Source organism: Battus philenor, unplaced genomic scaffold (assembly GCF_028537555.1).
Source record: "Battus philenor isolate CCGP_79_NKW_IND1 unplaced genomic scaffold, ilBatPhil1.0.hap1 SCAF_27, whole genome shotgun sequence".
In the NCBI taxonomy this organism is placed as follows: domain Eukaryota; kingdom Metazoa; phylum Arthropoda; class Insecta; order Lepidoptera; family Papilionidae; genus Battus; species Battus philenor.
Genome location: NW_027181690.1, coordinates 10,092,501 through 10,104,716, shown reverse-complemented (window position 1 = coordinate 10,104,716; position 12,216 = coordinate 10,092,501). Strand labels below are relative to the sequence as shown.

Sequence of the window (12,216 nt, the reverse complement as noted above, 5' to 3'; positions counted from 1 at the left end):
AATATGTGTAAAAGCCTGAAAGCTCTCAAAAAACATACAAACAGACGCGTGTATTCAATAGCGTCAATATATACAACGTTGTTATTGTGTAAGGTCCGCACGTCACGTCCGCTCTCGCGCTGACGCCCTCTGACTTTCGCCCCCCCGGTTATCTATAAACGGATCATCACCCATATACTCATATGGAATTTCATAGCAATGAACATATGTTCTTAAACTACCGTAAATAATTACTTTATAGTTTCTATCATCAGAAGATCTTTTCGTCTTCTTTCTCTTATTTAACACGTTGAATACCACGCAGTTTTAAAACGACTTCCCCGTCAAGCCGCGCGGCCTGTTATCGTGGTATATCAATGTGAAGTACAATACTACCGATATAGAATTTACTCGATCGAACGGTACATTCGCAAAAAAAAATTGACATTTTATGAAACATATGAGGGGCAACAGTTTTTTCAATTTACCATGTTTTAATATAATCGAATAAAAGTAGAACATGTTCAAGTACATTGACAGCAAAATCTAGCATTGATAAAGAATGAATTTAATTGTTGGATAAATATTAGAGAACTGTCTGTTACTGGTGACTGTCGAGACCTGAACGAAAAGTTGTGTCAGTCACTGACTGACGCGTCCTAAATAAAAAAGTCGTTGTCAGTCATAGATGACTGGCGTGGCAGTCAACGTGTTAATAGCAATAGAGGCTATATCGTAATCGTAACAACGTAGTACATGTTGTGCCCATTAGTGTATCTGGCGCCGAGTTTAACGGCCAGCATTTTGTGGTTTCAACAATGGCATCCCTTGTACAACTGTTTTTGAGTTCGATCCATCTTCTGTCTACTCAGTCTACCTCACGGTCAGTGTGGTCCGTGTCGTCCTCTGGTCATAATTGACCTCAAGTATTTATTAAAATATATATTCACGATTTAAAATTTATTATTGAATTCACATTAAGAACGTTTTTCATTTTTTTATCTCTATTAGTGTACAAATATATTTACTATTTAAAGTTTTAAGATGACTCTTGGCGAAAATGTAATTTTTTTATTTTGTATTCTATCTATAATTTCTTCAGCCTGTATCTGTTTTCGACGAACCAATGTTCATGTCAATTTTCTGCAGTTCAAATTTATACTAAACCGAAAGGTTACTTTTAGTTTTACTTGCCGATTTACTTCCATCGCATATTACAGACCAGTGGTACTAAACCTTTTTTCGCAAAGGCCACAAATGCTTGTATTGAACATGACCAAAGTAGTGAAAGTATAAGAAAGTGCTGGGATTTTCTAATACCACATTAAAGTCAGACGTTATTTAAAGTACAGACAAAGGTGTCCGAGTTATTAGCAGTAAGCCATTTTTATAGTAATTACAAACTGTTATCAGTGATCGTTTTAAAGGCAATAAAAATCTAGGGTATGACTTCATTAATTTTAGTATTGATACTAACCAAATTTAATATCTATATATATAAACGGATTAAATCCGTATAATAGAACATTTTTACATTTTCCGTAAAGTAGTTGGTTAACCGTTTTTATTATACCGCATTAATAATTAAAAAAATATTTTTATTAAATTAAAGAACCCACTATAGGTGATCACCGATGAAAGTTAAAAGATTCATAAAGTCCAGTGTTTTCCAACCTTATTTGCGTCATGCCACACTTTGGTGTTACTAAAATTCTTAATTCGCTCTATGTAACATACATAATTTTTATGTTAAGGCTAAATAGTTAAACCTGTGTGAACTCTATATTTGACCCAAAGAAATTGCTCCTCTTGTGAAATTAATTGCTCCTTTTGAAACATTTGACATAGAATCTCTCGAAGAGCGGTATCATGACAAGTTGTGCGATTGATATCCCTCTCTTTATTTCAGCTGATAGACGCCCAGTACAAGGCTATGCCTCTTCCATTGATCGCCAGGACAACTGGTTCTGCACTACCCGCATCCAGTGATTTAGTGGAGGGACCTCCCCACCCTACGTCTACCGGCTCGTGGTCGCTACTAGAGAACCTTTCTGACGCAACGACTATCGACTCAACGAGCGATATATATCACCCCCCCCCCCCCAGCCACTTCAGACGAGCAATTCTTCGAGCTACGTGGGTGATATTTTTCCTTTTAGAAGTAAATAAGATATAAATAAGATGGTCAAGTCCAGCAGGCCGCAGGTTGTGTACATCTGCTCTGAAAATCAGTCGCAAAGGAACCGCGTATCGTAGGGCGGGGGGTTATCGGGGCGGAGATAAATATTCCACTACGAGTACTTCGCGGGCGTATCTACAAACAAATGTTAACCTTTACGCCCGTAGATAAGGTTTAATATCAAATGTAATTAATAATAGAATTGCGATCGGTAAAATATTTATGAATTAAATTTCCCGATGCAGTTGAGAATTTGATGCAACGGCATTGTTTAGTTTAAAACCTTTTTTTACTAACGTCAAGTGTACATACGAGACAATTTTATTAGGGCTACAAATTTGACAGAGTAAATTAGAGGGGTCAAAGACCAGTGGGTAGACCCAGGTATCGCTGGATCGATCGCGTTGAGGCAGACTTGTGCGAATTGAATGTCAACCAATGGCAGACGATGGCGCAAGATAAAGGAAAGTGGAAGTCTCTCGCTTCGAAGGCCAAGACCCACTTCGGGTCACTGAGCCAGCGGAGTAAGTAAGTAAATTATAAAGTTTTCTTTATATGCAAAGAGATATGATTTTTACTTTTCGAAGACAATTTCTGCGTCTTCATATATGCGTTCTTCATAAGAAGTGAACTTTCAATGAGTTCATAATGACATATATATAAATAAACATGTAGGCGCATATATATCACAGTTACTAAAGTTTATTTGTGAATAACAACATTACATCTAGTTTTACCTTATCATCATACCATGCATAGATAAGAGATAGATTTCTTATAGGACTACTTGGAAGTCGCCTGTATCTTGGGTCTTGGGAGGGCTTGGTTGGAAGGGGGCGGGGCAGCGATATAAATATAAAACAGCGCCCCCTTTTAGCGATACCCACGCCTTCATTTTACACGCAAGTCAATCAGGCGAAGCCGAGTGCAGAGTTGCACGGGCGACCGTCAATCAGCCCCGTATCTCGGGTGACCGGGTCAACCCTCATTACGCTGTACATAAACTGCCGCGTTTAAACGTCTCTTTGTTTACGTAATCTCTTTAAATCGACCAAAGGCGGGGGCCACTTCCACATGTTACAGCGAAACGATAACGTCATACTAACGTAAGAGTGAAGAGATATTTAATTTACAACAAAAATATTAAATCCCGTTAAAAACTGTCGTAGGTTATGTTTTATCAGGGTATATATTGCTTATGAGATGTCATTTGCCTCAGCTGATGTTCTCTAGCTTCGCTACCTAAGGGATGTTAGACTAAGCACACTCGGCGCCTGACCCTTCCCCCCAAATCCGCGAACACAGACCGTGGTGCGCATGATCATCAGCTGTTACGTCTTTGGAACGAGGAAAATGGAATGCCAATTTAGGTTAGCAGAAAGAATAGATGAGGTAAATCAAGAAGGAAGTCGCCAGATCTTCCTGGAGATGTGGGAAGGTGATCACTACAGAAAAGACTATAAAAAGAAACAAATAAGTAGGGTAAGAAGTAAAAGAAGGAAAAGTAAAATTGAAAGTGTAAAAGAAAGTAATAAAAATTGTGATATAGTTATTAAGGAATTTATAATAATAATATAAATAGGTTGAAATTGTAAATCGTAGTATTCTGGAGTGATGGCGATAGAAACGAGGCAATGTATGGAAGAAAACTTTGTGAAAGGGATGCAAGAAAATGTGATGGATAATAGAGGAATGAATGGAAGAGATTTATTGGTGAATGAAAGAAGTCTAATAAAAAATTATCATAATAAAAGAAAAGCTCTTGTGCATCCACGATACGGATGAAACCTCAAAAAAGAGGCCATGACAAAAATAAAACCGCAAAAATTACTGCGGAGATTTGCGCGATAGAGTAAGCCGGGTCAGAAAAATTAAACTACCACTGCTAATCAACACTGTGTTCAAATAAAAATATCAGCTGTACTTGATAAAGCAACCATTCGCAATTGAAACAACGGGACAGTTGTATGTTATTTAGACTCACATTCAATACTTGTTCATCTTTTCAAGACCACAATAATAATCGAACTTTGTTTTAATTGAGATAAATCCGAATTACAGATAAAAAACGCTATTGACTTTATTGTGAGATATCAGATATGTTCGCTTTTATAACACTGTGTTAGTGTTTCTATTAAATTAGACCAGTGGTAATAACGAAAGGTAACAGCTGTCGACCAAGTCGAAGTTCGGCCTTTTCAGGCGCCCTTGAATCAGAATATGAATGACAGCCAAAGTCGAGATTCTTTTGCGAGGATCCTTGAGGCAATAATCACTTTATGGCGCGTCCACCAAAGCGAACTACGCGCTCGACGATCTCTCATGAAATAGTAGTAAACAGAGGCTCTTGATTAGGCTTCCTAGAGAGCCTTCGTTCGAGCTTTGCTACCTTAAATAGTGTGTTAGGTTAAGCTCTCTCAGTGCCCTGCCCCCTCGCACCTGTGGAATCTGCAAATGCCATTTTAGCAGCAGAACAAGTAAGGTAAAACAACCTAGCGTTATTCTCTCTACTCAGAATTTAATTGCGCACTATAAATAAACCAAATTGGAATAGAATAACGAAAGATAATACATATCTACATTTATTACGTAAATATATTTAAGTTAAAACAAATAAATGTTAGCGATAACGAGATTATTTGTTGTTCAAACATACTATTTATATTTAGATCACGCGATATCTCGTGAACTATTACAAACGTGTGTTAAACACAAGTAATTGCAGTTTGATTGCAGATGTAATATATCGCGTTTGCTTTGTGCTGGCGTCTAACGTCGCAACATTGTGTACGTGTAAACACAAAATCGTGACCGCGACATATCTTCGTCTAACCGAATAGAAACGACGTCGTGTGAAATAAGAAAAATATATTTTAATTAATAAAATGCTTGTTCATTAAAGAGCACAGCTAATAATATAAAATGTCCAAATCTCTTGCGTTTTGGCGTCGCAGCTTGCTTCCTTGCGACAATGTGGAATATTTCAAATATTATTTACAAGACAATTTACGGTTGCCCTATAAGGTGTTTCTATTTTGTCAGTATTTCAAATTTTGCGCTTAATAAATCAACCAGTACAATAAATGAAGTAGATTCAATTACTTTTGAATATACATTGAATAATTCGTTATCCCTATTCTTTGTTTATGAACTCAAGAAATATCAAAATAATTTTAAAACGTAGAATGTACTAATTTAATTTGTAAGTACTATAAAAATATATATTAAATTGTTAATATTAATTTGTTTGATGACTAAAACGTGTTTTGTGGACCATATGAAAAAAAAGTTTGAGGACCACTGGTCTAGTTCGTATGGCTCCTGTCACATATAAAGCAATAATTACCAATTTGTCCTTAGGCTCCTTGGTGTTGAGGTTGCAGAGCGTGCCGCGCTTGTACTCGTCGCCGCACACGTAGCACACCTCCGTCATCGAGTTCTTGTCCGGCATCGACAGGTCCAGGATGTCGCGGTCCGAGCTCGAGTTTGAGTTGCCCGAGTACACGGACACCGTCGACCTGGAACGAGCGCGGCATATCGCTTAGACATGACGTACATGACAAAGTCGCACACGACAAAAAGTCGTACACGACAAAGAGTCGTACACGATGGAAAATTGTATATGGCAAAAAGTTATATGCTAAAAAAAACTAGTACGGAATCAAATTTCATATGAAACAAAATCATATATGATTAAAAAGGGTTTAGCCTTCAAATTTTAGCCCATAACAGTATTTACACAACGGAACTTCATAATAGCTACATTAAAGGCTGGTCTTTCGAAATTGTCACCCTTGTGTCTTTTGAACAACACGCTCGGTTGTCACAATTAAAGAGATATTGTATATTAAACATATCTTATAAAATAAATTGTACAACATCAAACATTTAAAAAGGCTTTATTATAATTAATCATAAAATAGCATATTAGATTCAATTATCGACAAGTATTTATTAGCATTCAATTTGAACACATCTTTATTTTTACATTAATAAAACATGCATTAACACTATATGTCACTTTACTCGAGTTTCAAATATAATGTTTCGAGCACAGGCTTAGGACAAAGCTACAGTATCTCCAGGCAGTTGTGGAATGCGGTTTAAAGAGGATTTCTGGCATGGACGTACAAAGGGTGATATTTAAGCCACCCGGGCCGTGCTTAGCGAAACATTGAGCGATGGCTCCCTGTTCATTCGTAAGCCTTCTAACACATACATGTATTATCTACGTGAAATAGTTCAGTTGGTAAACTACAACCTTTGAAGGAAGAATAAATAGGCTATAACTATAGAGTTTACCACCGAAGGCTTCTATCAATCTATTACTTTGGATCGCGCTAATAAATTAATCTTTTATACTTTTTGCATGGAATACTGACATATGTAATAAATCACAAGAGATATTTCTATGAGAATTCATCCCACTTGTTCACTTTTAAATGGAAACTATTTAATAATGTAAATTTTACACGAGTGCTTGTATTTGAACGTACGATTATATACAATGAACGGTAGACGGCAACTTGAAAAGAAATTAACAAAAGCACGTCTCTGTATGTGTTTAAAACCTATCTGCTTTCGTTAATGAAAAACTATAATACAGGCTTGACTTATTTCAATGTAGACAGATAATATTTTAAGAAGCTCAGCGTTGGGACTTATAAAACTTTCATATTCCATATTCAGTACGTATCGCTGCCGTCCCCAACACTTTCAGGTGTTTATAAGAACAAAATACGACTTGTGTTCAATGTTTGAAAAGTGTTAATTTGTGATTGGAACTCTTACAATGCAAATTTTCAATAACATCTAATCTTGACATTGTTAATTATATGGGTATCGCCCAATCAACTAATAGTACGTAAAACATTAATCCCTAATGCTGTCTCGCTCGCACAGTACCTACCACACGCAGATATGTACGGGTTCACTCACCCACTAGTTGTACTACGCAAAATGTATAGATATATCGGTTAAATAAAGAAGCTAAAGAGAAGCAAAGAACAAAGAAGCGTAGGAACATGCCAAAAGAGAATCAAAAACCAAATCGATTAGCGACAATTGACTAGCAATATTGAATGCAGTGTTTCTTATATTAGTTCGACGAAGTTTTACTCAACGACCTATCTTCTAAAAGTAAAACAAACGTGTATATACTAACAAACTGCAGTTTATTGTTTTAATTTATGACAGGCGAAGAAGGGGAGGGTTGCCAGATTAATAAACCTGAACACAACTAAAAATAACGTTGCCATGACTGAACTTAAAATAGCAGCATTGCTTATGCAATGATAATTGAACAGACATATTTAAACAAGTTTTGACAATATGGTAGAAATATAGCTGTACCAGCTAAGAAGTTAGCTAAATTTTGAAAGTGATCTATGGGTAAAAAAAGTCTGGGAACCTCCAGTCCAAGGATCAACTTTCTTTACATAAGTGAAACCGAAAGTTTTCCATCACTTTTGCAGAAATTCAGCTTTTGGAATTTATACTCACCGTTCAAGAATAACTTTGCTTACCTGACCGCATCGAGGTAGCCAGCGGGCTCGGAGGCCCCAGAGTGTTGGGATCCGACGGAGATGACGGATGGATCCCGTGCCCGGAGATCCAAAACACCTTCCTCCTCGCCCGTCGCACCCACTGCGCCCGTGCCGCTCGTATATCGCTGCGGTGCGGAAGTCTGCAACACGGTTACATCGTGATGAAAGTCCGACAATTGCACCAGGATGTGCCGCCGTTTGACCATGTCGAGTAACCTCGAATCGCTATACTAAACGTGGTACTCTTCTAGCGCCTGTCTACTTCATTCTTCCTCATAAGCGAAATGTAATGATCAAACGAGTGGAGGATTTATGGAGCCCTCCAGTTTAGTTGTTGCAAAGATGTTTAGAGTCTGAATATTCTAGCGATATAATAAACTTAATTCCGATAGCAAAAACTGAAAATTAAAATTAATATTTTTATGATTCCAGTATGATAGTGGATACAGTTGGTTCTACTGCTTGGATGAATAGAGAACGAAATTTATAAATTCACTTTTATGAAAGGTAGTAAAGTAAAAGACATATATGTCATCTAACCTTTCGCCTAATAAAAATGTCCAAGATATCTTATTATTATTCTGAGAAAAGTAAATAATATACAAAATATCTGGAGTTCAAGGGAGATTCCTTGAGCTGGAGCATAAGAACTGTATAAACTAAAAAATCCAGGATCCATTTTTCTTACTGTGGACAAGAAATTAATTTCCAAGATAGTTCAGGTGAGGGTCTCGGAGCTAAAGTATAACTTTCCCGGTGGCAGAAGATTAAGTTTTTCTGGGTTTACGTATGAGAAATTGTAGGTAGCGCTCACATTATTAAACTTGGCGTTATGATTCGTGTCGACGTCCTTTGGTCTCGGCGTGGTGGCGGGGGTGGTGGCTGTGACGGGCGCGGGGGGTGGTGGTTCGGCAGCACGGGGCGCGGCCGTAGCGCCCGGCGTGCCCGGGTTGCTGGGCTCGTCCCGGTTGGTCCCGGTCTCGGCGCCCAGACCCAACACTTGCGCCGCGTACTCGCCTTGAAACGACATATCTGCGCCTGTGAAATATTTCAAAATCATTTTAACCGACAAACACAAAGCTGCAAGACCGGTTTGGTCTTCCACGGAAAAATAACAAAGAGGAGAACTCAGTCGCTAGCCCATATACATGATATCGATATGATAACAACGTGAATCCGTAAATAATCATTGTTTAATACTGATTTCATCATCATCATCATCATGCCAGCTACTTTCTGCGATTTGCGATGCCAATTACTTTTCGCGACTTTTTACTTTCCACCTAATGGAAGGCGTTACCCACACTGCCTGCTCGTCGCTAATCGAGAGCTTTCCTGGCCCCAGCGGCCGAGTCAAGTACCCTTCAAATATTTATTGTATCGAAGCTCATTTATTAACATCAATTGCTCCTGGATTCCGAATCCCCGAGTGTTAGGTTCAACGAAACCTTTAATTTGTAAAAATCATTATAGGCGCGGAAACGCTAGTCACGGACTGAGTGAGCTATGAGACGGTGCAGGGCGCGTCTGACGAGACGCACACGTGATTATTCAGAACAGACGGATTGACTACATCTCTCCGTTCTGCCATTTCCATCCTTCAGGAGATGACTGTATCGGCCCATCATTAATCTCCCATAATTACTATATAGAAATATAGCCTTCATTTTACTAGCGACCGGGGAAAACCCAGTCAAGTGAAATCTGTCTATACGCTAATATGAAATTAAAAAAAAACACACTTTAACCTCTAAAAGGTATATATATATATATATATATATATATATATATAAATATAAATATATATATATATATAAATATAAATATATATATAAATATATATATATATATAAATATATATAAATATATATATATATATATATAAATATATATATATATATAAATATATATATATATAAATATAAATATATATATATATATATATAAATATATATATACATATACATATATATATATATATAAAGGTATACAACGTTTTTTAAGAGAGCTCACAATAACATTATCCACTGTAATCAGTATTAGTAAATATTTGTTACGTACATAAATATATTTACTTATATCGGCGATACGCGATCCACTTGTCACCAACTAGTTCTAACCAGACATCCAGTTCGAACAAGACTAATTAAGATTTGTATAAACATGTATTTCTTTCTTCTACTTCCCTTTACGGACTGACTTCAATAATTTTTTTATAATGTTTAAAATAATTACCAATTTAAAAGTATATTTTCATACACATATTTTAAATTTGAATTTTTACACTCACATGGTCGGAAACCAAACGTGCTTTAAGACACAATACAGTGGTACCTCGACATACGAGTTTCGTTCCGCAACCTTGCTCGTATCTTGAATTACTCGTATCTCGAAACAAATTTCCCCATACAAAACAATTGAACTACCATTAATCCGTTCCAACCTCCAAAATGTCACCCCAGTTATTTTTGTTACGTGGTTTTGAATAATAAAAACATATTTATAAATATCAAATATTTATTGCACAAAAACAAAAAAGAGAATGTAAAGAAATAAATTAAATATCAAGTCATTTTGAAAAAAACATGTCCAAGGAGGTTTGTTTCTTCCTCCCTCTCAGAATGTTCCGCAAATGAGTTAGGCAAGTGTCATTAAAAAGGTCAGATGCACGACCAGTTGCAACTTTTTCTGGGTGTATTTTTTCCACGAACTGTGAAACTCTCTCCCACATTCCTAAGGTCTCCTTTATCTCACTTGTAGAAATAACCTCCTCCTCTGACTCCTCGAAACCAATTTCTTGCATAACCTCAGTATGCTGCTGTGACTGTAACTCTTGTATCTCCTCAGTCGTCAGTTCCTGGGTGTGCTCCTCGATGAGCTCGTTCACGTCTCTCTCTTCCACCTCTAGACCCATGGATTTCCCCCGAGATACAATCTCCTCCTCTACTGAAACACCGGGTTCCAATTCTTCATAACACAACTTATCACAGCGGAAGCACGCTGCTAACAGATCGTGATGGCGCGACTGCGTATTACTACCGAACCGAACTCGTATCTCGAATTTCGCTCGTAACTCAAAGCAAAAAATCACTTACTCGTCGGCTCGTATCTCGAAAAACTCGTATGTCGATGTACCACTGTATATAATTTATCAATAAGCCTAGTATGAACCGTACAATAGCAGAGAAATACATTACAATCATGTATATAACAACTTAAGTAGTAGAAATAACTTAAATAAACTTTCATTTGTTCTGGTTATTGGTCTGAACTTTGCCGACCACTGCGCTAATACAACAGTATACAGGATGATTTTTTATAGTTGTAAAGGCTTTTAAAGTTGTGAGTGTATCGCTATATGTTGTAGTTATCTAAAAATCAATGATTGCAGAAATAATAACGTAATGCACATACATATTATATGTAAGAAAAGGACTAATATTTAGCCACTTCCGCACAGAGTCTGACTTGACTCTGTGTTTGGCACTAATCGTTGTAACATAACTCCTGAGGATGCCCCGTGAAGGGGTGAAACACGTGTTGAGTGATTTGGCGGTGACGGTTGTGTGATTCGCATTGTTTGCCGCATACGCATTTATCAGCGGGCTGGCGGGCGGTGCACTTTGTTGCACGACTACCACTGCATGTGCGGAAGTGGCTAAATATTGGTCCTTTTCTTACTTAGGATGGACTTCCGCAAGGTAACGCCTGTTTCCATTAAATATTTAATAATAATATAGTAAGAAGAAGAATTTCCAAAATTAGATAAACTATTTTTTACTATCTATTCACCTAGATTGTACTGCCTGTAGTTATATATCCTATCGCAATCCATGAGAAAATAAAAAATATTATATATATATATATATATATTTCAGAGTGAGTACTATACACTAGAATGATTCTAAAATGGGGTTAACAACCTTAAATCTTTTTTCTAATAAACAAACTATTCTTTTAACTCTTTATAGCTTTTGCACCTATTTTCTTCAATTAATTCTAATTTGTTTCGTTAGTGTTTTTTTACAACTTTCGCTTTTACTGAGCGCAGACAGTTGGGAGAGGGATTGCCGCTGTTTGCTACGGATCTTTCTTCTCCCAGCTGCGAGTCACGACTGCGTTTTATCAGTATTTACAATTTTTCTATATACACATGCACTTAAAATGTATATATATATAAATAAACAATACAATTTGAAGTTTAACTAAATTATACATTAATTGGTACATTATTTCAAGTCGCTGCCCAAGCGCTACAGACCGTTAAATTCCTTCAGGTTTAGGACAATGTGCCGGGCCAACTAATCAAAAGATTCTGCCGTTGATTTTGTCCAAAGGAGCTATATTAAGCTTTTCACATAAGGTCACGTGGTTAAATCTATCTAACCTGTATAATTATAAAAAAATGACGACTTTAATATACATAAATTTTCAATTGCACTGTCTCTTGGACTATAACTTTGACCACTGTACTAATAGAACAGTGTATAGCATGAAAAACGTGGTTCATAC

At 36.9% G+C, this 12,216-nt stretch overlaps 1 protein-coding gene across 1 annotated transcript in view; it reads right to left on the bottom strand.

Moving 5' to 3' along the window:
• The window catches only part of px (plexus), a 207,535-nt gene that overhangs the window by 111,500 nt on the left and 83,819 nt on the right, over window positions 1-12,216 (bottom strand). Inside the window, exons 5-7 of the mRNA XM_068768780.1 lie at window positions 8,519-8,742; window positions 7,684-7,844; window positions 5,505-5,676 (exon numbers count right to left, since the gene is read on the bottom strand). Coding sequence (XP_068624881.1) covers window positions 5,505-5,676; window positions 7,684-7,844; window positions 8,519-8,742 — 557 coding nt within the window. The remainder of the gene's footprint in view (window positions 1-5,504; window positions 5,677-7,683; window positions 7,845-8,518; window positions 8,743-12,216) is intronic.